Raw genomic sequence first — 26,729 nt, 5'->3', positions numbered from 1 at the left:
GGCGGTGGCCACACCGAAGAGGGCGGGGTCATATTTGCGTATAGGCGGGGCCTGCTGCTCAAGGGGCGGGGTCTCTCTGCATATCCAGCAGGCGGCGGGCCAATGGGCGGGGCTGGGGCGGGGAGCTGAAGCGGGAGGGGCGCTCCTCCGCCCCTGGAACGGAATCCTCCAGGGAGCGGAGCAGGCTACGGAGCGTGCATCCCGCACCAACCCCCGGCCCCCATCCCCGGCCCGCGTCAGACGGAGCTGCCGCCGCCGCCGCTAGAGCAGCAGCAGCACTCGGGGATCCGGGCCCAGCCGGGGCCGCGGGAGGCGGGGGCGCCCGAGCCCTGGATGTCCCGCAGCGCGGCGGCCAGAGTGAGAAGGGCGGGAGAAGGGGGCTCGGGTGGGGGGCGGCGCCGCTGCTGATGTGGCGGAGGGTGGGAGGCGGCCGCGGCACCCGGATGGAGAGGGTGCCAAGGCTGGAGAGGGTGGTCCTGGGTGGGGGGGTCCAGAAATACGCTCCGCTCCAAGCCAAATCTTGGGAGACAGAGGTCTGGGGCACAGGCCCTCTCTTGCCCAGGTTCTAAAGATAGGGATCCCAGAAAGAGATCTCCCCCTCCAAAAAAATCAAGGACAGGGGGACAGCTTCTAGGTACAACTTCCTAGGCAAGATTTTGGGGATGGGGTCTAAGACACAACCTCCTTAGGAAGCCAAGGCCTCTAGGAGGGGATTCCACACCAGACACAATCCTTACCCCTCCCTGCCTGAGGGGGTCTCTGAATACAACAACCCTCTAGGCAAGGTCTTGAGAATGGGGTCTCTGAGCACAGCTTCCCCACCAAGGCAAGGCCTGGGGGGATTCCAAGCACAGTCTGTCCCCAGGCCTCAGAGGCATCCCAGGCAGAGCATCGCCCCCACACTTGGGCGCTGTCCCAGGAACATCCCTTTCTCAAAACAAGGTCTCTGTGCCTGGGACCCCATCCCCCTCAAGTCTGAATAAAATAATGGGAATTTCAGGCAAACCCCACAAAAAAAAAAAAAGGCTTGGTCAAGGGTCCCAGGGCACAGGTCTTCTGGGCCACCCTCTTTGTCCCGGGGGCTGCCCAGCTGTCTGGGAGGGGCCCGACCTGCAGACAATCCACCGCTTCCCTCTTCAGTTCTGGCCCCCCAGGCTCCAGGATTCAGGCTGGGCCAGGGGGCGGCTCCCCAGGGACCTGGTACAGCCCTGTCTGTCTGCAGTGTCTGCCGTGCTGGTGACGGCGGCTTTGTGTGTGGTACCTGGGGGGAAGGGGGGGAAGCCAGTGATGGGGAGGTGGCTAAGAGTGTGACCCTGTGTTTTTGTGACTGTGGCTGCCTGTGTGTGTCTGTGTGTGAGCTGCTGCTGGGGACTGTGAGGAATCGTGTGTGTGTGTTTCATGCTTGTGGTTGTGTCTGTTAGTGCCTGTGATTGTATTTGTGTATGACCCCAGCATTTGTGTGACTGTGTATGTATGTATGACAGCTGCTTGCTCCATGTGCAGAACCCTGTACTTTTCCTTCCGTCTCTGTTTGTGTGCATAGTTGTGACTCTGGTTGTATCTTTGATTACATCTTTTGTGACCCTCACATATGTACCTTGGTAACTCTAACTGGGTATGTGACAGTATATCCGTTGAGTCTGGGGTTGGGCATGTGTATGGCTGACTGAAGATGTGGGTGGAGTTGTGACTGTAAGTGGAGTTGTGTCTATGACTCTGTCCATGTGCGGCTGTTCTAATGACTTCTAGTCTTTGTGGTTGTGTCTCTAGCTGATTTTATATGTGTCACACATGTGTTTGTGTGACACATAACTCTGCCTGCAATTTTGGGTGGATGACTGCCTTTGTATATGAAGTCACATTGTGCTTATGTGACAGGTTGTGTGCTGGCTGTGACTTATGTGTTTCTGTTCATAACCACATATATGCATGTGATCAGGGCTGTATAAATGACTACATTTAGGTCTGTGTGTTGATACTGACGGATTCCGTGCATTTGTAGCTGTGTATGTGTGATTCGGGTTATGTGTTTGACTTAAGAGTCTGAAACTCTATTAATAGTGAGTTATTTAATTGCATGTGACTCAGCCTATAGGTGTGTCTATGTGCCGGCCCCAGGTGATGGCGTGTGTTTGTGGGGGTGTGTGTATGAGACTGTGACTTCTGTATCTGTGTGTGGCCTGCATGTCTGTGACCCTGGGTGACTCTGCGTGTCTGTGTCTGTGTCACGGTCTGTAAGATTGTGGTCTGCTACACATCGTGTAGCAATGTGGCTGTTTGGGGTGGGTGCGTGTGTGTCCCTGCAGGCGTGCTAGGCTGCTTTGCTGAAGTTGTATGATTTGGTGACAGAGTGAATGTCTCCTGACAGCATACACGTCTCGATCCGGAACCATGTCTTCCGTGTAAATGTAGCTGTAAGTATTCCATCTAGGTGTGTGAAATGGAAATTGCGTGCTGATGTTTCTGTGTGTGAGATATAGTGTGTCTGTCCACATGGGCTGTGATTATACATGGTCCTATACTTGCCTGTGTGACTTCCGTGTTTGCAGGAAGAGAGACTGTTTTTCTGGGATGATGTGACAGTACAGCTGGGAGTCGGTGGCTAACTGCAGTAGGTGTGCCATGACTGTGATACATGGCTGTGTAATCTGGACACTCCTGGGGTGGGACTGTGGATACATGACCGTTTCTGAAATGCGTATGACTGTGACTCTGAGCCACCAACTGTCTGGCTGTGTCCGAGTGGGGCTCGGGAGGTCTTTCTCTGGATGGCTGTGTGCATGTCTTGAGTTTGTGTGCCTGTTTCTCTCTAATGCATGGGCCATGGCCATCAGGGTCCCTGTGTGTGGTTGCATATGGAGGACCATCCATAGAAGTGTGGCTGATACTGTGACCAAAAGTATGTCTCTGACGAGGATGTATGACTGTGTAACAGTGTGTGACTAGAAAGGTGTGTTGGTGCAACTGATACAGTTGGGGTTAGTTGTCCTTGTACAGCCATGTGCTGGTCAATGACTAGACACATGTGTCTGCAGCTGGGTGTGACCAAATGTGTGTCAGTATGTCTACATGCATCCCTGACCGGATGTCAACAGGCAGCAGGGGAGCTGTGTGTGAACACTGTGTGTGCCTCGGTGCTAATAGGTGACCTCCAGCCGAGTGTGATTCTTCATGGGTGGGTCTGTGACATGAGTATCTTGGATGCGTGCCTGAGGAAGCAACTCTCCTTGGGTGTGGTTGTTCACAGGCTGCCCTGGTGGGTGTGCCTGGACCCGGCTCTTTGTATGTGGCGGAGAAAAGAGAAGTGACCGAATATCAGTTGCTGATATGACCAAACATCTGTGGCGCTGCCTAGGCAGCCTGGCACTCTGTACGTGTGTGCGTGCTTTGTTGCTCAGTCATGTCTTACTCTTTGCGGCCCCATGGACTGTAGCCCCCTTCCCAGTCTCCTCTGTCCATGGGATTTTCCTGGCAAGAATACTGGAGTGGGTTGCCGTTTCCTTCTCCAAGAATACTGGAGTGGGTTGCCATTTCCTTTTCCAGGGGATCTTCCTGACCCAGGGATTGAACCCGCGTCTCCTGCATTGCAGGCGGATTCTTTACCTGCGGACAAATGGTCTGTAGCAGAGATTGTGTGTCTGTGAACATGGATATGTGGCCAGATACTTACAGTGGCTGTGACTGTTGATGTGTATCTGTGTGATCCCGTGTGCGTAGCTGTGGTTGTGTCTGTATGTAACTAATTGTGCAGAGCTATAACCAGGTGCTGGGGACAACTGGAGACCAGAGTTGCATGTATACCTGTGACTGTATGTGTGTGTGCAGCCCTGGACATGTGTCTAGAGGGCAAGGCCACTCCCTCTCTGCACCAGCCCCTTGGGTACTGATGGCCTTCTGAGGCCAGGACATCCCCAACAGATGCTCCCAAAACACACCTACTCATTCCTAGGTCCTTGCCACCAGGTGGCTGATCGCCTTAGTAACAGTTGCTATAGTAACCAGGACTCTCATCAGCGATCCTGAGATGAAGGGGGGTTGGCTGATATCCAAAGAAGGGGTGAGGTGGGGGACTGAGCCCCACCCCAAGCCAGCTTCTCAACTTTCCCTCCCTCCCTCGGGCAGGGCGGACCCAGGAGGCCTGAGCAGCATCTGCCCCCTGCCCCCTGTGGGGCCCTGGGGCCCCCTGAAATCTCCAGGACGGAGCCAGGTGAGTGGCCAGCTGGGGACTGGTGAAGGCTGACTGATGGGGTGGGTCTGCCTAGCACAGCCAGAGGAAATGTCCCTGCAGTCACACAGGCTTAATCACACTTACAAGTGGACATCCTCAAATGACTCCCATCACACTCAAGTGACCTCCTTCACAGACTCACCTACCTAGACTGTGTCACACACACACATTCAGACACACACCAGCATCTCTGCACGCACAGGTACAGGGTCACACAAACATGCAGACACAATCCTCAACAACGTCCAGACTCCCTCCCAGGCGAGTGCTACCGACTTGGGGACTCTCAAGAAATGTCCTCTTGTACAATCTCTCCAACAACACACACAGACCCACACTTTACAGACCACAGCCACACTTTCACAAGCAGATCCAGCCTCACAGAGAGCACCCACGTGCTCGTGCCTATATAAGAGCCACACTTTGGCACACAGTCTCACAAATAAGTCAGCACTGTCATAGAGAGTAGCCACATTCTCACACCATCACACCTTCATAAATAACACAAACACAGCATCAAAGACAACAGCCTCATGTCCTCACAGACCCTCACAGACCCATGGCTGCATATAGACACACCCCCAGAACAACACTCACAGACCCACACTCTGCAACAACAACACATGATCTGACCCAGACACACTGTCACAAACAACAGCCATGGAAACAGCCTCACCACCAACAGCTTCACTCTTAGACAGACATGGTCTTTTGAGTATCTCTCACAGACACACACTGTCATGGGCAACAGCCATCAAAGGCAACAGCCACATCCTCACACAGACACACAGCATCAAAGATAACAGTCATAGACATGGCCTTTCAAAGAAAACAGCTTCATGCTCAAATACAGACCCATCCTCACAGGCAACATTCCCTGACACACACTCACCGCCACTCTCTTTAGCCATGAGCTTCGGGGACCTACACTCAGACAACAACCACAATCTCGGCCACAGACATCCCCTCACAGACAGCATTCACACACACACTCAGACTCACAGACACAACCATTCTCAGACCTGCATCCTTCCACACAACCTTCAACTGTACACACACTCACAGTAGTTGTCCGAGTGGTTGTATCTGCATCAGAGACCAGCCCGTCCCCAACACTCTCTGGCATGGGCTCTGAATCTCAATCCCTGGACCTTCTGTGTCCCCCACCCCCCCCATTTGGACCCATGCAACTCTCAACTCCTGTGCCCTCTGACCACCTCTGACCTTTACTCCTAAACCCCCTGACCTCATGGCCCCTGACTGCTATGCCCTTTACCTCCCAGGTCCCCACTGCCCTAACTTACCATGACTTTGGATCATCATGCCTCTTGACCGTCACATCTCCAAACTGCAGACCCCTAAAAGCTGTAACTCAGGACACTCCATCCCAGAACTCCACGCCCCTTAGCCCTGTGCCTTTTTTTGGCCTCACAACAGGGCATCTGGGATCTTAGTTCCCCGACCAGCGGGAACCAGTGCCCCCTGTACCCTCTACGTTGGAAGCACTCACCACTGGACAGACAGGGAAGTCCATAGCCCCATGTCTTTTGAATCCCTGCTGCCAATTCTCTCACTCCCCTGCCTTCCAGGTGCCCCCTTGCCAGAATCCCCTAGCTGCTGCTGGTCCATGTTTCCCGAATGTCAGATCCTCTGACCCCGTGACCCCTAACCCTGTAACCCTGCTGCCGTGTTATCTGACCCCGTGCTCCCTGGGCATTGTTTTTCCCCCACCTTAAGCCCCATGCCTCTGACCCTCGCCCTTGACCTGCACACCCTGTTTTGTGTCAGCAGACGGGGCGGGCACCATGAACAAGCTACGGCAGAGCCTGCGGCGGAGAAAGCCAGCCTATGTGCCTGAAGCGTCGCGCCCACACCAGTGGCAGGCGGACGAGGACGCGGTGCGCAAGGGCACGTGCAGCTTCCCGGTCAGGGTGAGTGGGCGGAGCTCGGCTGGGCGTGGCTGCAGCTGTAGTCCCGCGGTTTGCTGTGCTCATGCGTTCCAGCGTCCGAGAGGTGACTGAGACCTCGGCCTGTGTGGAAGAGACTTGACATCTGCAAAGAACTGTGGAGCCTGCAACATTAGCGCCCCCGCTCCCCCTTCCTGGGTCCCTCACAGTTGGGATTAAAACCCAAGACACATTCTCTTGTGCCAGGAAAATATTACCTGGAGTGTGTGTTGGGGAACTCGTCCCGCCTGGAGTCACACTGTTCTGTGGGAGCTCACAGTCTCCAGGGGGGGCACTAGAAGGTCACAAAGATTCTGTAGCATTTGCAAAGCCCTCTACTGTTAAGTGGGCTTCCCTGATAGGTCAGTTGGTAAAGAATCTGCCTTCAATGCAGGAGCCCCAGGTTTGATTCCTGAGTTGGGAAGATCCGCTGGAGAAGGGATAGGCTACCCTCTCCAGTATTCCTGGGCTTCCCTTGTGGCTCAGCTGGTAAAGAATCCGCCTGCAATGCGGGAGACCTGGGTTCGATCCCTGGGGTTGGGAAGATCCCGTGGAGAAGGGAAAGGCTACCCACTCCAGTATTGTGGCCTGGAGAATCCCATGGACTGTGTAGTCTATGGGGGTAGCAAAGAGCCCGATACTACTGAGCGACTTTCACTTTCACTACTGTTAAGTGCTTTCTGGTTTAGAGCACCACGACTCTTTACAACACACACTAAAATTTATGAGGGAGAGGGCAAGATTCAGGTTCAAATCTGCACTCAGTCTCTTCCTGGCTAGGAGACAACAGATGATGGTCACAGAAGGGGGAGGTCCCCCCCACCAACACACACACTCTCCTCTCCTCCCCACCTTGCCTTATTTTCCCTTTCCCTGGAAGTGGATCTTGTGTGAGGGGCTGTTGAGAGGTGCAGGAAATGCTGGAGAGAATGAGGACTGGAAGATGGCCAATAAAGGGTGTTTTACTAAACTACAGCTGTGAGCAACTGAGCTTGATGCCACTGGGGAACTCTGGGAAATCAGACCATCCCACCCGCGGGGTGAGGGAGCTGGAGCGTGTGTACCCCAGCTCCCATCAGTCATTGCGTAAGGCCAGTCCTCAGGCGCAGACAGTGTCACTCAGAAGGACACCGAGATGTGTTAAGGAAGCCCAGGGATACAAGAGAGGCGCAGACGTAGATTACGGACTTGTGGACATAGCGGGGGAAGGAGAAGGAGGGCTGAACTTGGGAGAGTTATATTGACATATGTATACTACCATGAACAAAATAGATAGCTATTGGGAAGCTACTGTATAACCCCGGGAGACCAGCTTGGTGCTCTGTGATGACCTAGAGGGGCGGAATGGGGGGTAAGGGATGGGTGGGAGACTCAAGAGGGACGGGATATATGTACACCTGATTTATGTTGTTGTATGGCAGAAACTAACACACCAGGGACAGAGGCAGGGTGAGAATCACTAGTCCGAACTGTGCTTCAGTTTTCTCACTTGTGTATCTGGGAGGAGAACGGAGTCCGCCACCTTGTAGGCCTGAGATGCAGAGTAATGAGTTAATACACACAATGTGCTTAGGACACTGCCTGATACAGCAGCCCAGTGAACACTAGGAATCGTTGATGACTGTGCTTGTTTCATGTTCTCCCTCCCCTTCCCCACCAAGTACCTGGGCCACGTGGAGGTGGAGGAGTCCCGGGGCATGCACGTGTGTGAAGATGCTGTGAAGAAGTTGAAGGCGGTGAGTGAAGGGCTGGAGTGGGGAGGGAGCAAGGTCAGAGCAGAAGAGGCAGCCCTGCCCACGCCCTCTGTCTGCCTCCATTTCAGATGGGTCGGAAGTCCGTGAAGTCTGTCTTGTGGGTGTCAGCCGATGGGCTCCGGGTTGTGGATGACAAGACCAAGGTAGGAGACCTGTGGGCCTGGGAGTGGGCACCAGTGGGCCCCCCTCCTCAGCCTGCTCGAACGGGGCCTTCTCACCCACCTCTGGGCTGTCCCTCCCTCGGAGACCTTCGAGATTCAGCTATGGGCTCCTGTAATAAATTGGCACATTCACAGTCATAATTCAGGATTGAGTCCTGTGGCTATTTGTGAACCGGCATGGAGTGTGTGTGAGAGCACAGACTAGAGCAGTTGCCTCAGCTGGTCTTCCAGCCCACCCACTTTCCAGCTGGGTGACCCTGGGTGTGAGGGGGGTGGGGTGGGATTTAACCCTTGTCATACCTCATTTGCCTCATCTGCAAAAATGAGGATAAAAGTGGAGCCTACCATTCAACGAGAATGTATGTGTAAATAGTTTAAAACCATGCCCAGCATAGAAGTGTTCCAATCAATAAATGTTAGCTGTTATGTGCTTATTGTCCATCTACCCGGCCAGATGGAAGCACCGTGGAACCAGGATCTGGGTCTCTGTCTGCTCACCATTGAATTCCCTGCCCCTAGCCCAGAGACTGCCCGGGAAGCCAGCCAGCACGTGATGACAATTAGGTTAATGACTGAAAAGGATTCACCCCCTCCAGGAAGCTTTGCTGGACTCCCGTCCAGCTTGGGTCAGGCACCTCATCTTGCTCCCAAAAGCCCCTGCACCTCCCAGATCCAGCCCTGAGCCCTCCACCCATCAAGAACAGCATGGCTGGGACTCTGGCCTGTTTCCATTGGGTGATGAGTCTGACTCCCGCCCTAAACTCGGGAGCCGCATGTAAGCAGGGCCCACAGCTGTTTCAACAAATGCAGGGTCTCCAAGCCATCTGGGACAGGACACAGTCCAGACACGAAGGGAATACTGAATGAATATGTGAGAGACAGTTCACATTCCTTTCCTGGCCTCCCTCCCAGGATCTGCTGGTGGATCAGACCATCGAAAAGGTCTCCTTCTGTGCTCCTGACCGCAACCTGGACAAGGCTTTCTCCTACATCTGCCGTGATGGGACCACCCGTCGCTGGATCTGCCACTGTTTCCTGGCGCTCAAGGATTCGGTGAGTACCGCCGAAGCCCAAAGCCACCTGACTCTGTGTCCCCCATGCCCCGGTATTCCCAGCCTCCCCCCGCTGTGTGGTGTCGGGCAAGTCACTCACCTTACCTCTCCTCTGTGTCCTCATCTGGAAAAGGGGGTGTGTTCACAGTCCCTGAGTGCATGCGTGCTATGTCATTTCAGTCGTGTCTGACTCTGTGCCACCCTGTGGACTGTAAGCCTGGCAGGCTCCTCTGTCCATGGAATTCTCCAGGCAAAAGACTGGAGTGGGTTGCCGTGCCCTCCTCCAAAGGATCTTCCCGACTCAGCGATCAAACCCGCAGCTCATGTCTCCTGCATTGGCAGGCAGGTTCTTTACCAATAGCACCACCTGGGAAGCCCATTCACAGCCCCTAACAGAGGATTATTGTGAGACTTGACGAGTTTGATACAGAGTATTTGGAACGATGCCTGGCATATAGGAAGCACTCAGAAAAACATTGTTTACCATCATCCTCCTCTTTGTCAATAATTCTTCATGTTTCTCTAGCTTTTCTCATTTGAGGAGCATATACATACAGTAACATGTACGGATGACCCATGCCTAGCTCCACGAATTTTTCCTTATTTTGAAATTTTACTTATTTATGTATTTTTGTCTGCATCATGGGGCATATGGGATCCTAGTTTGCCAACCAGGGATGGAACCCGTGCCCCCTGCAATGGGAGCTTGGAGTCTTAACCGCTGCACCACCAGGGAAGTGCCAAAGTAATTCAGGTGTACGATTCAGTGACATATATATATATTCACAATGCTGTTTACACAATTCCGTCACCTCTATCTAGTTCCAGACATGTTATCACTCCTAGAAGATACCTCATACCCATTAAAAAGTCACTACCTACTTCCTAGCTCTATGGAGCTGTCTATTGTAGACAGTGTGTACAAACTGATTCATACAGTATATGATATTTTATGACTAGCTTCTTTCACTTAGCATAACGTTTTTAAGGTTCGGCCTTGTAACATGACTCAATATTTCATTCCTTTTAATGAACAAATAATATTCCATTGTATGGACATACCGCCTTTTACTTTACTTATCCATTGATGAACACTTGGTTTGTTTCTCCCTTTTGGCTATTATGACTAGCGCTTCTATGGACGTGGGTATGCAAGTATTTGTTTGAATACCTGTTTTTAATTCTTCTGGGTATGTACTTAGGAGTGGAATTGCTGGGGCATATAGGAAATTCAGTTTTTTTTAAGTTGGGGTATAGTCGCTTTACAATGCTGTATTATATCCCCTCCCTCTTGGACCTGCTTCCCATCCCATCCAGGTCACCAGCAAGCGCTGAGCTGGGCCCCCTGCTATACAGCAGGCTCCCACTAGCTGTCTGTTTTACACAGAGCAGTGTACACTTTTTGAGTAATTGCCAAATTGTTTTCCTTGGTGGCAGCACCACTTTCATTCCCACTCACACTATACGGGGGTTCTAATTTCTCCATATCCTTGTCAACACTTTCTTTTATTATAGCCATCCTATGGATGTGAGTGCTATCTCACTGTTGTATTTCCCTGATGACTAATGATGTTGGGCGTCTTTTCATGTGTTTATTAGCCAACTGTACATCTTTTTCAGAGAAATACCTATTCAAATCCTTTATGCATTTTTAATTGGGTTGTTTGACTTTTTACTGTTGTGAGAGCTCTTTATATATTCTGGATACTAGATACTTATCAGTTGTGTGATTTGCAAAACTTTCCCCTCATTCTGTGGGGTGTCTTTTCACTTTCTCGATAGTGTCCTTTGATGTACAAAGGTACACATTTTGAGGAAGTTCAATCTCTCAGTTTTTTTCTTTTGTTACTTCTGTTTTGGGTGTCATATACCATATCTAAGAATTCATTGCCAAATCCAAGGTCATAGAGATTTACCAAATGTCTTATTTAAGAGTTTTATAGTCTTGTTGTTCAGTCACTCGGTCATGTTCAACTCTTTGCGACCCCATGGACTGCAGCACGCCAGACTCCCCAGTCCTTCACCATCTCCTGGAGCTGGCTCAAACTCATGTCCATTGAGTCAGTGATGCCATCCAACCATTTATAGCCTTAGCTCTTATATTTAGGTCTTTGATCCATTTTGAGTTAATTTTTATAAATGATGTAAGGTAGGAGTCAACCTTCATTTATTTTTCATGTGAATATCCAGTTGCTCCAGTATCTGAGCTCTCAGTTTTGTTGGTCTATATGTCTCTCTTTATGCTAGTATCACATTATTTTGCGGTGACTGCTTTCGCTTTGGGTAAGTTTTTAAACTGGAAAGTGTGAGTTATTCTATTTTATTCTTTTTCCAAATTGTTTTGGCTGTCCTGAGTCCCTTGCAATTCCATAAGAATTTCAGGATCAGCTTTTCCATCTGTGGAAGAGCCCATTGAGATTTCAAAAGGGATTGCATTCAATCTGCAGAATGCTTTGGAAAATATTGCCCTTTTAACAATATTAGTCTTCCAATCCACAAACACAGGATGTATTTCCATTTACTTAAGTCTTCTTAAATTTCTTTCAACAATGTTGTGTAGTTTTTAATGTTTACATCTTTTATTTCCTTGGTTAAATTTATTCTTAACCATTTTATGATTCTAATGGTACTGTAAATGGAACTGTCTTAATTTCATTTTTTAATTGTTTACTGCTTGTGTATACAGATATAACTGATTTTTTTCATGTGTTGATTTTGTATCCTACAACTGTGCTGAATTTATTTATTTGCACTAATTGTGGCTCCTTTATGATATTCTAAGTATATGATCATGCTTTCTGCACACAGAAGTAATCTTACTTCTCTCTTTCCAACTTGGGATGCCTTTTATTTCTTTTCCTTGTCTAGTTACTCTAGATAGAACTTCCAATACAGTGTTGAATAGAAATGATGAAAATGGCATCCTCATCTTGTTCCTGATCTAGGGGAGAGCTTTGTCTTTTACCACTGAGGATAATGTTAAGTGTGAGTTTTTCGTAAATGTCCTTTATAAGGTTGAGGAAATTCCCTTCTATTCCAATTTTGTTGGATGCATTTATCATGAAAGGGTGCTGGATTTTGTCATATGCTTTTCCCGTGAGAATCAAGAGAGTCATGCGGGTTTTTTTTCCTTTCATTCTATTAATGTGGTTGATTGATTTTCGTATGTTAAACCAACCTTGCATTCCTGGAGTAAATCTCACTTGATCATGGTGCATAACCTTTTTAATGTGCTGTTGGATTCAGATTGCTGGCATTGGGTTGAGGATGTTTGTCCTCAAATTTAACTTTAAGAGGTGACTGAGCATCTTGTTTCTGGGAGAAGGAAATGGCAACCCACTCCAGTATTCTTGCCTGGAGAATCCCAGGGACAGAGGAGCCTGGTGGGCTGCCATCTATGGGGTGGCACGGAGTCGGACACAACTGAAGCGACTTAGCAGCAGCAGCAGCAGCAGAGCGTCTTATTTAGGGAACAAAAGTCAGACATACCTCACGAGAATCCCAACTCTGCCATTCACTTGTTATAATGGGCAGGTTGACCAAACCTTAGTTTCTTCATCTGTACAATAGGTTCACAAGGTTGTCCACCTCCTGGCACTCCTGTGAGGATTCTGTAAAAGGGTGCAAACCAGAGCTCAACCCAGGGCTACACAAGATTTTTGCTGACACATATGTGGGCTCCCCTGTGCCTGGCTTTGTGCCACATGCCCTGCATAGATTCATTCACCTTTCTTGCAACGACCCGATGAAGCAGGTGCTATTACAGCCCTCATTTTACAGATGCGGAGCCTTGGATACTGGAAGTGCTTTTCTTGAGGTCACACAGCTGAGAAATGGGAAGCCAGCGTCAATCTCAGGCTCTCTGGCCTTTGTTGTTCAGTTGCTCAGTCATGTCCACTTCTTTGCGACCCCATGAACTGCAGCACACCAGGCTTCCCTGTCCTTCACCATCTCCTGAAGTTTGCTCAAACTCATGTCCATTTGAGTCAGTGATGCTGTCTCTGGCTGTGGAGCCTCTCAAGTAGGCAAACTTGAAAGATTTATAAAGTCAGCAGTCACTTGTACACCCCTCTACCCAGATCCGGCGATTAACATTTGCCTGGGCTTATATCACTTACCTACACATCTTATTTTTTGATGCATTTCATAGTTGCAGACATCAGAATACTTCCCCAAACACTTCAGCTTGCATACCAGTAAGCAGAATTCGTATTTGTTTCCAGCCTTCTTTTTTTGGCCTCAAGTTGTGGCCCATGGGATCTTAGTTCCCTGGCCAGGGTTTGAACCTATGCCCGCTGCAGTGGAAGCATGGAGTCCTAACCACTGGGCCCTCCAGCTCCTCTTTTGAAGTGAAATTCATGCCGCCAACAAACCTAAAGTATACATTTGTCGAGTTTTGACAACTGCGTCCACTGTGTAAGGAAACTGTGTGACATCAAGATCTAGAGCATTGCCACCAGCCCAGACTGGTCCCCTCGTGCTCAATCAGTCCCCATCCCCACTCTGTAAGAAACAACCACTGTTCTGATGTTTTTCCATCAAAGACTAGTTTTGCCCATCCTGTAAGTTCACATAGAGTAATACAGTTCAACAGAGCCATACAGTTATTACGCTCTTGTCTGCTGCTTTTGTCCCTCGTCGTGCAGTTGTGCACGGAGGCCCAAGAGAGGTGAAGGGACTCGGGGTCACCCAGCTGCTGGAACCCGGGGCTTCGGCGTCCGGTTTGCAGCACAGAGTCGCTAAGGCCAACTCCACCTCTTCCCACAGGGCGAGAGGCTGAGCCACGCGGTGGGCTGTGCTTTTGCGGCCTGCCTGGAGCGGAAACAGCGGCGGGAGAAGGAATGCGGGGTCACGGCCGCCTTCGACGCCAGCCGCACCAGCTTCGCCCGCGAGGGCTCCTTCCGCCTGTCTGGGGGCGGGCGGCCGGCGGAGCGAGAGGCCCAGGACAAAAAGAAAGGTGGGTGCTGCCCGGCGGGCGCGGCGGGGCATCGGATGGGCCGGGGGTGTGGCTAAGGGATCTGGTTTGAGGGAGGAAAGCAGAGGTACCGGGGCTCTACGGTTTACAAAGCAGAAAAGAAAACACAAAACAAAACCCAAAACAAGCCACCCCCTACCCCCCCAAGAAAAAGCAAGGCATTGACCACGAAGTCTGGTTACAGTTTCTACAGAGTACTTGGGGTTAAGGAGTCCTTTGGGCAATATTCTACCGGCCACAAACCCTGGCAAAGCTCACCGAGCGCTTTATTATCTGCTAACCCAAGGAGGTTCCCAGGCTTTTCAAACTGTGTATCCACCCTGTTAATGGGTTGTCGAAGTCGAATTGCTGGGTTGTGGTTGGCATTTTAAGAAATAAAATAGAAAACGACAGGAAAATATCAGCGTAAGGGAATGTAGTAAGGGTAAATGTCGTTATGTACTTTTATGTCAGTGGGCCTGTGTGCATGGTGGGGGAGGGGGACGGGTTACCAGGTAACAAGTATTTCTTACTGTGGATTGCTGTCATGAACGTTGGAAAAATACCTGGCAAGCTCTAACATTCTAGGTAAAGGCAAACAGTTTGTAAGTTCTCAAACTGTGTTTTTAAATATTTGAATGTATTATGTGTTGGGTCAGAACATACTTTTAAAATTTTTTTTACTGTGGATTTTAGGTTTTAAATTTTTGGAAAACACTGCTTAGAATTTACAAAGAATTTACCATTGGATTCAGGATAATCTGCAGAGATTTGACAAATATTATTAATAAAAAATGCAATGTTCGATCGTGTATTGGATCCTGGATATTATATATGTATTCAATGTTCAATATATTTTTTTAATATATATATGTTGAAATGTATATTAATATCCATAAAGAATATGAGTAGAAATTGGAATATGGACTGTAGATTACCTAATGGTATCATATCCATGTTTAATTCCTCAAGTGAGAAATTATACTGTGATAAAATTCTTTACAAATTGTCTATTTTACATATAGTAGTGTGTATCTGTTAGTCTCAAACCCCTAATTTATCCCCCCTCCCACTTCCCCCTTTGGTAACCATAGGCTTGTTTTCTATGTCTGTGAGTCTATTCGATGTCTGTTTGGTTTTTTCCTAATTTTATTTATTTATTTTTGGCTGTGCTGTCTTTGTTGCGTGGGCTTTTCTCTAGTTGCAGCAAGCGGGGGCTTCTCATTGCGGGGGCTTCTCTTGTTGCAGAGTCCAGGCTCTAGAGCTTGAGGGCTTCCGTGGTTGCAGCAAGTGGGCTGAGCTGTTTCCGCTCCTGGTCTCTAGAGCACAGGCTCAATAGTTGTGCTACATGGACTTAGTTGCTCTGTGGCATGTGGGATCTTCCCGGACCAGGGATGGAAACTGTGTCTCCTGCAGGCAGATTCACTGAGCCACAGAGGAAGTCCTATTTCTGTTTTGCGAATAAGTTCATTTGTATCATTTTTTTAGATCCCACATATAAGGGACATCTTTGATATTTGTCGTTCTCTGTCTGACTTGCCTCACTTAATATGATCATCTCTAAGGCCATTCATGTTGCTGTAAATGGCATTATTTCACTCCTTTTTATGGCTGAGTAATATTCCATTGTAAATATATATATATACACCATATATTCTTCATCCATTCATCTGTCAGTGGACATTTACATTATTTCCATGTCTTGGCTATTGCGTGCAACTTAAATGTTACAAAAAGACAATTATGGAAGAAGAGACAGCTGGAATACTGTAACAAGTTAACACTGGGGAACATTGGTTAAGAGAACCTGTGTGCTCTGTGTTCCATTTTTACATCCTTTCTGTAAGCTTAAAACATTTCTAGCTAAAAAGTTAAGAAAACAAGTTTTCATCACTTGCTATAATATTCAGGTTTACAATGTCTATTTTTCTTGGTAAAATATGGGACCGCTTACAAACCTCTTGACAAATTTAAAGATTTATTCACAGCTTACAAAATATTTTCTGTTTACATCGTCTGTCAGAACTTGTAAAGAACTTTATCAGTGGCAAAGCAGATTACAAAGTATAGTTAACACAGGGCCTGCATATATGATATTTTATTGTTTGCAAAAGAACACACTGAGTGGGTAAGTTTACTACTTATATAGGATATTAGAATTCACCAAGAATGTCATTTGCTTTAGAGTTTGCAATGGATTTTGCTGTTTGAATCCAAAGGATATTATAATTTCCAGGTAGAAAGCATTTTAGAGTTTGCACCGCAAAAGTGAGAGTTTACAAAGTGTGGTATATGATTTGCTGAACACATCATGGGGTTTTGCCCAGTGATGCACTGATTCACAGTCTGGAGGCACCGAATGTCTACAAAAGAGCTCTCTTCAGTTTAGGAGATAGGGAACAGTGCCCTTTCCGCAAAGTTGTTTACCAAGCTTTTGTGGGATTCCAGAGCAATTGAACATTCACTGTCTCAACTGAGGCTCTCAGGAGGCCTGGGGAGGCAGCAGGGAGATGTTTATTCCAGGTTCAGTTGGGGAAACTGCAGCCCAGAGATAGGAGGAGACTTTCTGAGGCCCCAGGTGGTGGGGGCAGAAGTGGTTTAGTGGTTCTAACCCGTCCCAGCCTGGTTCCACTGCCCCCAGCCTGACCTGGAGAAGGAAATGGCAACCCACTCCAGTATTCTTGCCTAGAGAATCCCATTGACAGAGGAGCCTGGTGGGCTGCCATCTATGGGGTCGCACAGAGTTGGACACAACTGAAGCGACTTAGCAGGCATGCATGCATGCATTGGAGAAGGAAATGGCAGCCCACTCCAGTATTCTTGCCTGGAGAATCCCATGGACAGAGAAGCCTGGTAGGCTGCCGTCTACGGGGTCGCACAAAGTCGGACATGACTGAAGCGACTTAGCAGCCGCAGCAGCAGCCTGACCTGGGGGAGAGCCTCATCGCCCCCTCGTGGACGATGGGAGAAGCGCTGGGCAGCCTCCCTGCCTTCCTTGTGCTAAGTCACTTCAGTTGTGTACGACTCTTCGCGACCCCATGGACTGTGGTCCTGATGCCGGGGCTCCAGCACTGGCGAACGACGAGCTGATCTGCGTGCAGAGGGCACTGATGCTGTCGCTGCCACTGGCCCCAGGCGGCTCCATCTCAGGCACTGGGAGGTCAGGGAACAGGCCCAGGCTTTGCCCTTGACCCCAGTTCTGCGGGTGGCCCTCACAAGGTGTGTGGGTCGTGATTCACTCTGCAGTAACTAAATGGCCATGGCCACAGAAATAGCTGTGCATGTGTGTGTGTGTCACACCTGAGTGGTACAAGAGCCAAGCAGTATGTGACTTGGGGCCTCCGTGCACAACTGCACGATGAGGGATAAAACCCACAGACAAGAGCATAATACTGTATGGCTCCGTTGAACTGTATACTCTATGTGAACTTACAGATTGGGCAAAAATAGTCTGTGATGAAAAAATACCAGGACAGCGGTTGTTTCTGAGGCAGTGAGGACCGACTGAGCACGAGGGGATGGTCTGGGTTGGTGGCAATGTTCTAGAGCTTGATGTTACACAGTGTATACAGTTGTCAAAATTCACAAATGTAAACTTAAGGTTTGTAGCCAGCATGGGGCTCCTCTGTCTGTGGGATTCTCCAGGCAAGAACACTGGAGTGGGTTGTCATGCCCTCTTCCAGGGGATCTTCCAACCCAGGGATCAGACCCGTGACTCATACCTCCTGCATTGGCAGGCAGGTTTTCTACCACTAGTGCAGCCTGGGAAGCCCCTGAGTTTAACCTCACTAGCACTCATCTTCCCTGGTGGCTCAGACAGTAAAGAATCCACCTACAATGCGGGAGACCTGGGTTCAATCCCTGGGTTGGGAAGATCCCCTGGAGGAGGGCATGGCAACCCACTCTAGTGTTCTTGCCTGGAGAATCTCCACGGACAGAGGAGCCTGGCGGGCTACAGTCCATGAGGTCACAAAGAGTTGGACACAACTGAGTGACTAACACACACACACGCAAAGCACTCGGGCTGTGGCTCAGGTGCGGCCACTTAGGAGGATGGCTGTGTGTTTGTGTATAGGTAGGAGTGAGAGAACCCTGCCATTTGGTGCTGAGTGGGGAGACCAGGTACCCACCAAGGACAAAGAGCAGCCCCAGCTGCTGAGCGATCCCAAGCTGAGAGATTGAAACAATCTGGAAAACTCCTCAGAGAAAGTGTGCCAAGCTGGCTCTAGAACAGCGGGTAGCAACTGAAGGAATGGAGGAGGTACTTGAGGCGGGAAGAGTGGTGGGAGGCAGACAAAGAACGGAGCAGATGGAATGACGGAGGATGACAGTGTGATGTGGAGAGAGCAGGCCAGAGGAAGAGGCAGGCTAGCACAGTCTTGTGGAGCTCAGATTGTGGAATCAGCCTGCCCCTTCCTTCACAGTGTGGCTCAGGCAAGTCACTTGCCATTGCTGGGCCTCAGTTACCACATCTGTAAAATGGGGATAAAGATAGTTTCAACCTCATTGGGTGGTGGTGAGGATTGAATGAGTTCATCCTTTCAAGGCACTTGGAACACTGCCTGACACATTGGTCATGCACCAAAGAAGTGTTTGTTAAATCGATTAGAAAGGGAGACAGGCAATCTCCGAGGGAGAAATAGCAGAAGCAGCAGAGGAAGATGGATGGAGGACAGAAAGCTTGAGACACACAGAGGGTCAGGTTGGGTGATGACTCCCCACGGGCCTCCTGGGGAAAGTGGTCTTGGCTTGAGTGGGGATGAGGGACATTTTAGGGCTCTGACCAGTTTGTCTTAAGGCCAGGGCACATGGGGTAAGAAAGGCAGCATTGGAAAACAATCAAGGGGACTGAGGAGAGGCCCCATGCCAAGGGGAGGTATCTAACCATCTCTCTCCCCCATGTCTCTAGCAGAAGCAGCAGCTGCCCCAACTGCGGCTCCTGGCCCTGCCCAGCCTGGGCATGTGTCCCCAACACCAGCCACCACATCCCCTGGTGAGAAGGGTGAGGCAGGCACCCCAGTGCCTGCAGGCACCACTGCGGCTGCCATCCCCCGGCGCCATGCCCCCTTGGAGCAGCTGGTTCGTCAAGGTTCCTTCCGTGGGTTCCCAGCACTCAGCCAGAAGAACTCGCCCTTCAAACGGCAGCTGAGCCTACGGCTGAATGAGCTGCCATCCACGCTGCAGCGCCGCACTGACTTCCAGGTGAAGGGCACAGGTGAGCCCAGGACTCAGCAAGAAGGAACATTGGGATCAATGCCCCTGACTGTTCTGAGCAACAGATAGGGAAGAGGTGATACACATCACGATTGATTAGCACAGTGTGCCACTGGCAAAGGAAAGGTGGAACGCATCATGATCAATTAGCAATGTCTGCCATCAGTCTGGGCAAGGAGAGAGGAAGTGTAAGCTGTGATCCATTAGCAATGTCTGCTACGGGTAAGGGATAGCACAAAGGTAGCTCAAGTCATGATCAGTTAGTACTGTCTGCTGTAGTTAGGGACAGGACAGAGGTGGCATACATAATGATTGACGAAAACTTCCGTGGGCAGGGGAGAGGAGAGCAGCTGGGCCCGGATGGCATGCTGTTGCTCAGGAGACTGAAGCACCATAGGCTAATGTGTCCTTCCAAGCTTTTGACCAGTACAGCCATGAGATGCAGGTGAAGGATACAGGTTCAGAGGAATGTCTGTTTAGGGCAGGGAGAACAGAGTGATGGCAGACATCACGGTCTCCTTACAGTGTCTGGCATGAACAAGAAAAGAGAGTAAGGTGGCACACCACATGATTAATTACCAAAATTTGTTTTGGGCAAGCAAGAAGAGAGAGCAGGATCGTTACATTTTGCTCAAGAGATGAATCCCAGGATTTGGCTTATGGAAGCAGGAGACGAAGGGCACAAGTAGCCTGGGGATCATGGAATCAGGGAGCACAGTGACAGATTCGTCATGTTGCTTGTGGATAAAGGACTGTGGGAGGCAGGACCCATTGTTACTGATTAGACATGCCTTCCTGGGAGAGTGACAAGGCAAAAGGTAGTGTGTCATCATTGATTAGCAATGTCTGCCACCCTGGTGATAGGAGAGAGGCAATACAAATGTCCTTTTTTGTTGGAGGAAAGATGGAATTACCAGTCCTTTCTTACAGCATTTGGCCAGTAGAGCCTTGAGGTCTTGCCAGGTGAGGGGTAAAGTGAGCAAACAGTTTAACGGGAGAAAAGCATCGTGTTTGATTACTAATGTCTGCCATGGACCAAGAAAAGGAGAGAGACTGCATATGTCATGATTTAAAAACAACGTCTGCCATGGGGAAGAGAGAAGAGAGGTGGCATGGAACTGTGTTTTGCCCGAGGGAGACAGGCTGGAGGGTTGCCTTTCCTCCCAGCTGTCAGTGAAGTCATGCGGTCTGGCTCGCTCTCCTGTTACCATATGCCAGATCTGTGACACCTCCCCCTTATGGCCCCTGGGATTGGTGTGGGAGGTGTTGATCTGTATCCAAGAGGCTGGGCTAGTCCAAAAGGTGACTGCAGAGCAGGTGCCAACGCTTGTTGGGAATGACGCACGCTCACTCCATATCCTGCAGCTCACTCCCGTGTCCTGCACACACCCTCGCATTTGCTGTCTTCATTAAGCAGCCTGCCAGTAAGCACACCCCCAGGGCTCTCACATCTGCTCTCTGAGGGGGCAGACACCCCAGACTTCATGTGGAGGCCTCGAGTGCCTGTAGCCAATTGCACACTTGCTTGGATGTGACTTGCTACCCAGAAATTTCATAGACTCACATAGATGTCCCACTCTGCTGCGGGTATCATGCTCGGAAGTCACACACTTAGAGAGAGATGCAACCGAAAGTCACACACGCACACACAGAAGTTGCAGAACCAGGTGTGACCATTATACACACTTAGAAAACACATAATCAATACAAACTGTTATATATAAAACAGATAACCAAGGCCCTGCTGTATAGCACAGGGAACTATTAATATATTCAATATCCAGTAATAAACCATAATGGAAAAGAATATGAAAAAGAATTCACACACACATATATACATGGATGTATGTATAACTGAATCACTCTGCTGTCACACACTGCTTGACTCTCGTACCAGTCAGGTGTGACACACACACGTGCACAGTCATTTTTGTGGCCATGGCCGCTTGGCTACTGCAGAGTGAGTGCGCTGACACACACACCTTGTGAGGGCCACCCGCAGGGCTGGGGCCAAGGGCAGGGCCTGCTCACTGACCTCCGTCCTTTCCTGACCTCCCAGTGCCTGAGATGGAGCCGCCTGGGGCCAGTGACAGCGACAGCATCAGTGCCCTCTGCACGCAGATCAGCTCGTCGTTCGCCAGTGCTGGAGCCCCGGCATCAGGGCCCCCGCCGGCCCCTACAGGTAGATGCCGCCCTTCCCCTGAGCCAGAGCCCTGCAGTGCTGCTCCCGCCTCCCCCTGCTTCTTTCAGGACCACTGCAGAGACTCTGGGAATCTTGGAATCCCACAAGCTTGGAACCCTGGGTCATCTCAGAGCTATTAGATTGCCATAGAAACCATAGATTACCATAGATTCTATTACCATCAAATCCATAGGTTACCATGGATCATTCAAGATCACTCTAAAATCATGGAATCAATCACTGTAGCACCATGGAATCATCTGCGAGTCATGGATCATTTAAGAGCTATGAATCATCGTAGAGAATCTACCACTTCGGAACCATGCACCATCTTAGGTCGTTTCAGGGACATGGATTCATCCTAGAACCATGAAATAACATAAGAATTATGGGATTAGAACTTTAGAACCATGGGATCAATGTTTAAAACCTTCCTGTCTTAGAATTGTAAAATCTAGACACCTACAGTCTTTGAATCACAAGATATTAGAGCCTAATACATTTGGAGCCACAAAACCTTGGAATCTCACAGCCTCGAAAGCAGGCTCTCTGAGAAAATAATGCCAGACAATCCCCCTCAAGCCACATGCTTATCCCAGAACCAGGGAAGCACCTTGGAATTCCAAACAATGTAAATTTAGAACTCCAGAATCTTCGAAAACGCAAACTTAAAACTACTGAAACTTACCCACCATGTTAGAATAGTACATTCTGAGAAAGAGCCATGCGATCTTAGAATCTTAGCCTTCTAAAGCAATACTGTCAAAATATTAGAGCCAAGGGTAATATTGAAAAGTATTTAATAACAGGTTTGTTACTGACCAACCAGAAGGGAAACCAGCCTGGGTGATTGTCACCCTTGCCTGTATTTTTCCATCTCGGGACCTTAGAATCTCAGAACTGAATTTTCTGAGAGCTGTATGACCTTATGTGGTCAGGAGGGGTCAAGTCATTTGTCCAAAGTCCGTGCAGTTAATGAGGAGCCAGGCTAGAGGCAAGGCAGGCAGCCTGGTGCAGCATCTGGTCCCCAGCCTGGGGTTCTCTCTGCTGCAGCCCACGCCCCCTAACTGCCCCTCTTCTCTCTCCAGGGACTTCTGCCTGGGGTGAGCCCTCTGTGCCCCCTGCAGCTGCCTTCCAGCCCGGGCACAAGCGGACCCCTTCGGAAGCCGAGAGGTGGCTGGAGGAAGTGTCCCAGGTGGCAAAGGCGCAGCAGCAGCAGCAGCAGCAGCAGGCGGCCCCTGTGCCCACTGTGCCCCCCAGCCTGCAGCCCTTCCCTGCCCCCGTGGGGCCCTTCGACGCCACACCTGCCCAGGTGGCTGTGTTCCTGCCGGCCCCGCACATGCAGCCCCCTTTTGTGCCCGCCTACCCGGGCTTGGGCTACCCACCCATGCCCCGTGTGCCTGTGGTGGGCATCACCCCTTCACAGATGGTGGCCAACGCCTTCTGCTCAGCCGCTCAGCTCCAGCCCCAACCCGCCACCCTGCTCGGAAAAGCTGGGGCCTTCCCACCCCCTGCTGCCCCCAGCGCCCCTGGGGGCCAGGCCCGTCCACGCCCCAATGGGGCGCCCTGGCCCCCAGAGCCAGCACCGGCCCCGGCCCCTGAGTTGGACCCCTTTGAGGCCCAGTGGGCAGCACTAGAAGGCAAACCTGCTGTGGAGAAGCCTTCCAACCCCTTCTCGGGCGACCTGCAGAAGACCTTCGAGATTGAACTGTAGCCCGAGCCGCCCTGCCCACCTCATCATCTCTGGGTGCCCCACACCTGGGAGTGGAGGCCCAACCTCTCCTCTAGTCCTGCACCCTCCATGGCCCCTCTAACCCCTTCTCTCGACCACCTCCCACAACCACTACGGAACTGACATTGTGACGCCCAGGTTGCAGCGGGATGGAATTCAGGGACGGACCCAGCCTGGCTAAGGGACTCATTTCTCTGCCAGACTTAGGCTGGCACAACCTCCTCTCCCCTCACTCCAGACACAGGGGGATGGCCACAGTCCCACTGAGCGCCTTGGTTCGAGCTACATTTCCCAGTTTCTGTTGTTGACCTTCTCTACCTTCCAGTGTTGGGTGGGATGGAGGCAGGATACCCACCTAGGGGCCCTCCTGGGCCCCACATGAGTGCCCATCCCCAAGTCTGATCATCCCACCCCCATACACAGCACAAGCAAAGGGCTTCCTTCTGCCCACCTGCTGCGTTCACTGCCAATGCTGTGCTCACCCCTCCCCTCCCCTCGGGGGCCCACCTCTTCTTTGGACCAAGGTCTCAAGGGGATAGGGGGCCAAGCTGGGAGGCCAGGAGGTGGGGTAGGAGGAAGGGGAAAGGGAAGAAGAAGAAGCTCAGTTACCTCACGTCGGTGCCCGCTGGGGAGGGGCTCCAGGAAGAAGGAAGGGGTGCCTGGCGGGTACTTTTCTATCTTTTATTTCCAGATTTTTTTGTATCTAAACTTGCAGATTTGTATTATACAAGGACAACCAATAAAGGAAGAATATAATGGTGCCCCTCGAGAAAGCAGGGTGTGTGTCCAGGGGAGACGGTGTGGAGACCAAGCCTTTCCTCCCAGTCACCTAAAACCAAAGGCAGTAAAAAGGGCCTCCCTGCGTATTAGCCTCTGAGTCATAGCATGGTAGCAGGTAACGCTGACCTAGGACTCAAGAAGTGGATATTAGTGGGCACCCCACATTAATCACCCCATTTCTGATTCTACAGATTTTGAACCAAAGAATTATGTAAATATATATGTGTGTGTAATGGCACCCCACTCCAGTACTCTTGCCTGGAAAATCCCATGGACAGAGGAGCCTGGTAGGCTGCAGTCCATGTGGTCTTGAAGAGTCAGATACAGCTGAGCGACTACACTTTCACTTTTCACTTTCATGCATTGGAGAAGGAAATGGCAACCCACTCCAGTGTTCTTGCCTGGAGAATCCCAGGGACGGGGGAGCCTGTTGGACCTCTCTGGGGTCGCACAGAGTCAGACATGACTGAAGCAAAGCGACTTAGTAGCAGCAGCATATATATATATATATAATCTGCTTCTAATAAGTGTAGTATTAATATTTTAAATAATTAGGTTTGGAATAGCACAGCTTTGAGCTGGCTTCATGTTCTACCAATTGCATTTTCCATAACAGGTCAAAGTGTCATTTGACATGGCAGCACGTTTTTAAGTTTCTCTATTAGTTTCCTGGGTTCCTTGATAACAATCTATAAAGTCATATATTTAAAAATATATACTATATAGATGACATGTTTAATCCTTTATAGCTCTTTAAAATGAGGAGGCTGGTCTCAAGAAACCAAACCCCATATATTCATTTGATAAATCAGGAAATTGAGTCACTTACCCAAGGTCACACATCTGACTAGTGGAGGAGCTGGGATTCAACTCCAGCTTCTGGTTGACCTCAAGGCCAGTCATTGAACCACCAAGCTGTGAGGGGAGAAGCCTAGGATCTGGCCTCAAGGGTTTACATTACATCCCGTCAACCAGCTGGATCCTGGACTAGGGAACCTGTGACAGATGGTCTGCCTGGGCACCAAAGAGGGCTCCTAGGGAGCAAGCAAAGGACTCTGCTTGGAAGGAGCTGTGCTTCAATCCAAGCCTCTGCAGATGCTATGTCTTCTGCCTACAATACCTTTCCTGACACTGCACCTTCTCCAAGAAGAATGCTGGACCAATACTCATTCTTTTTAAAAACTTTTTTTGTATTGCAGTTTGCTTTATTTTGGGGCTCCCCTGGTGGCTCAGACAGTGAAGAATCTGCCTGTAATACAGGAAACCTGGGTTCAATCCTTGGGTCTGGAAGACTTCCTGGAGGAGGGAATGGCCACCCACTCCAGTGTCCTTTTCTGGGAAATCCCACGGACAGAGGAGCCTGGCAGGCTACAGTCCATGAGGTCACACAGAGTCGACGCGACTGAGTGACTAACACTTGCTTTATTTTCCCCTAATAATAGAATGCCCTGGATATGCCATTTCATATCGGTGAGTCAGATATAGATCCGTGTCAGCCCTCCGTTAACAGTTCACAGGAGGCTACACATTCTTCAGGCCTCAGTTCAAAGATCTCTGTAGAGGTGAAGCCTCTTCCAAGGTCCCGCCCCCATCCAATCCTTTCAAAACTCTGTCACCCTTCAGGCCAAGTCTGGAGCGCTCAGTCTCCAGTTGGGTCCTCCACGGCCCTGAGCGTCCCCCATCCTGGCCCTAACTCCTGTTTCTCCCAGACCAGGCCCGACCCACCCTGCGCTGTCACTATCTGATCTCCCAGTGGACTATGGGTGAGGGATGGGTCTGGGGCTGTCTTGGTCATTTTGATGTCCGGGCACAAGGCCAGGCCCAGAAGAGGTCGTTTCAGCAATTCACCTCTACAAACCACGGGCGAGTGAGAGAGGCAGAAAGAGCCCAGGACTCGGAGGTGATGCGAATCACTGGTATGATGGGGAAACAGGCCACACAGCACACAGAAAATCAGGGACAGAGTCAAGACCGTCGTCTTCCATGCCAGAGGCTGAGCTTTACAGAAAACCATTCTTCCCTGTGCCCAAAGCAGTCTTTCTCAGACGCCCTCCGCCCGCGCGCGCGCGCGCACACACACACACACACACACACACACACACACGAAGCCCCCCCCCCATCCCCGTTGAAGCAGATGTGGAGTTCCGCGGACCCGTTATCTCCCAAAGACCTCCCACGGCCTCCTCTTTGCCAGTTTCCCCATCTTCCCTCCCACGCCCAAAGAAGAGTCTCTCAGAATAGAGCCAGGGACGCGGAGTTAGCGCCACCGCCCTCCCCAGTGACCTCGTCCCACCTGACACCACGTGATCCATCCCCCCCCCACCCCACGCCCGCATCGAGGTCATCTTCGGGGAGACGTGCAGCTCAGGATGCTTGAGCGCCCCCCTTCCCGCCTCTCTTTGGAAAGCTCCGCCCCCCAGGCCCAAACCCCCGCCCCCCACTCCCACCCCGGCGCCCCCTCTCCAGGAACAGTAGGCGGCGGCCAGGGCTATTTTGGGAAATTCCACACCAGACTGCGCTTAGCGCTCCGCCCCCTTCCCGAAGCGCCTCGGAAAGCCGCTCGCTGCGCCGCGGCCCCCCGCTCCACTGACGATCAGCGGCTCCCCGGGGCTGCTTCCGCCACCCTACGAAGGGGACGCGCCGCCCTTCGGAAACCTTTCCCCGGACAAACAACCCCCATCTCCCCGCTCCGCCCTGAACGCGCGGTTCCTAGCTCCGGCTCCTGC

The 26,729-nt window shown here is 50.6% G+C and overlaps 1 protein-coding gene across 2 annotated transcripts; it reads left to right on the top strand.

Moving 5' to 3' along the window:
- Nucleotides 106–23,992, top strand: NUMBL (NUMB like, endocytic adaptor protein). 2 transcript variants are annotated; one of them, XM_018062436.1, is made up of 10 exons: nt 106–357; nt 4,123–4,207; nt 6,020–6,159; nt 7,836–7,910; nt 7,997–8,071; nt 9,002–9,142; nt 13,909–14,098; nt 19,008–19,310; nt 21,369–21,491; nt 22,580–23,992. In XM_018062436.1, the coding sequence occupies exons 1-10, from the start codon at nt 334–336 to the stop codon at nt 23,203–23,205; spliced, it is 1,782 nt and encodes a 593-aa protein (XP_017917925.1). In that variant the 5' UTR covers nt 106–333; the 3' UTR covers nt 23,206–23,992. The 2 variants fall into 2 exon arrangements, with proteins under 2 accessions (XP_017917925.1, XP_017917924.1); XM_018062435.1 differs by having other exon boundaries at nt 19,005–19,310.

Source organism: Capra hircus, chromosome 18 (assembly GCF_001704415.2).
Source record: "Capra hircus breed San Clemente chromosome 18, ASM170441v1, whole genome shotgun sequence".
Classification (NCBI taxonomy): domain Eukaryota; kingdom Metazoa; phylum Chordata; class Mammalia; order Artiodactyla; family Bovidae; genus Capra; species Capra hircus.
Note: the sequence above shows the minus strand (reverse complement) of the source record. Positions and strands in the feature narration are given on the sequence as shown.

What these genes read in the sequence shown, in the direction of transcription:
- NUMBL (XM_018062435.1), top strand. Translation starts at nt 334, where the DNA reads ATGTCCCGCAGCGCGGCGGCCAGA. An exon ending in CGTGCAGCTTCCCGGTCAGG is followed by an intron (nt 6,160 to 7,835) that starts GTGAGTGGGCGG and finishes TTCCCCACCAAG; the next exon opens with TACCTGGGCCACGTGGAGGT. An exon ending in GGCCCAGGACAAAAAGAAAG is followed by an intron (nt 14,099 to 19,004) that starts GTGGGTGCTGCC and finishes CCATGTCTCTAG; the next exon opens with CAGAAGCAGCAGCTGCCCCA.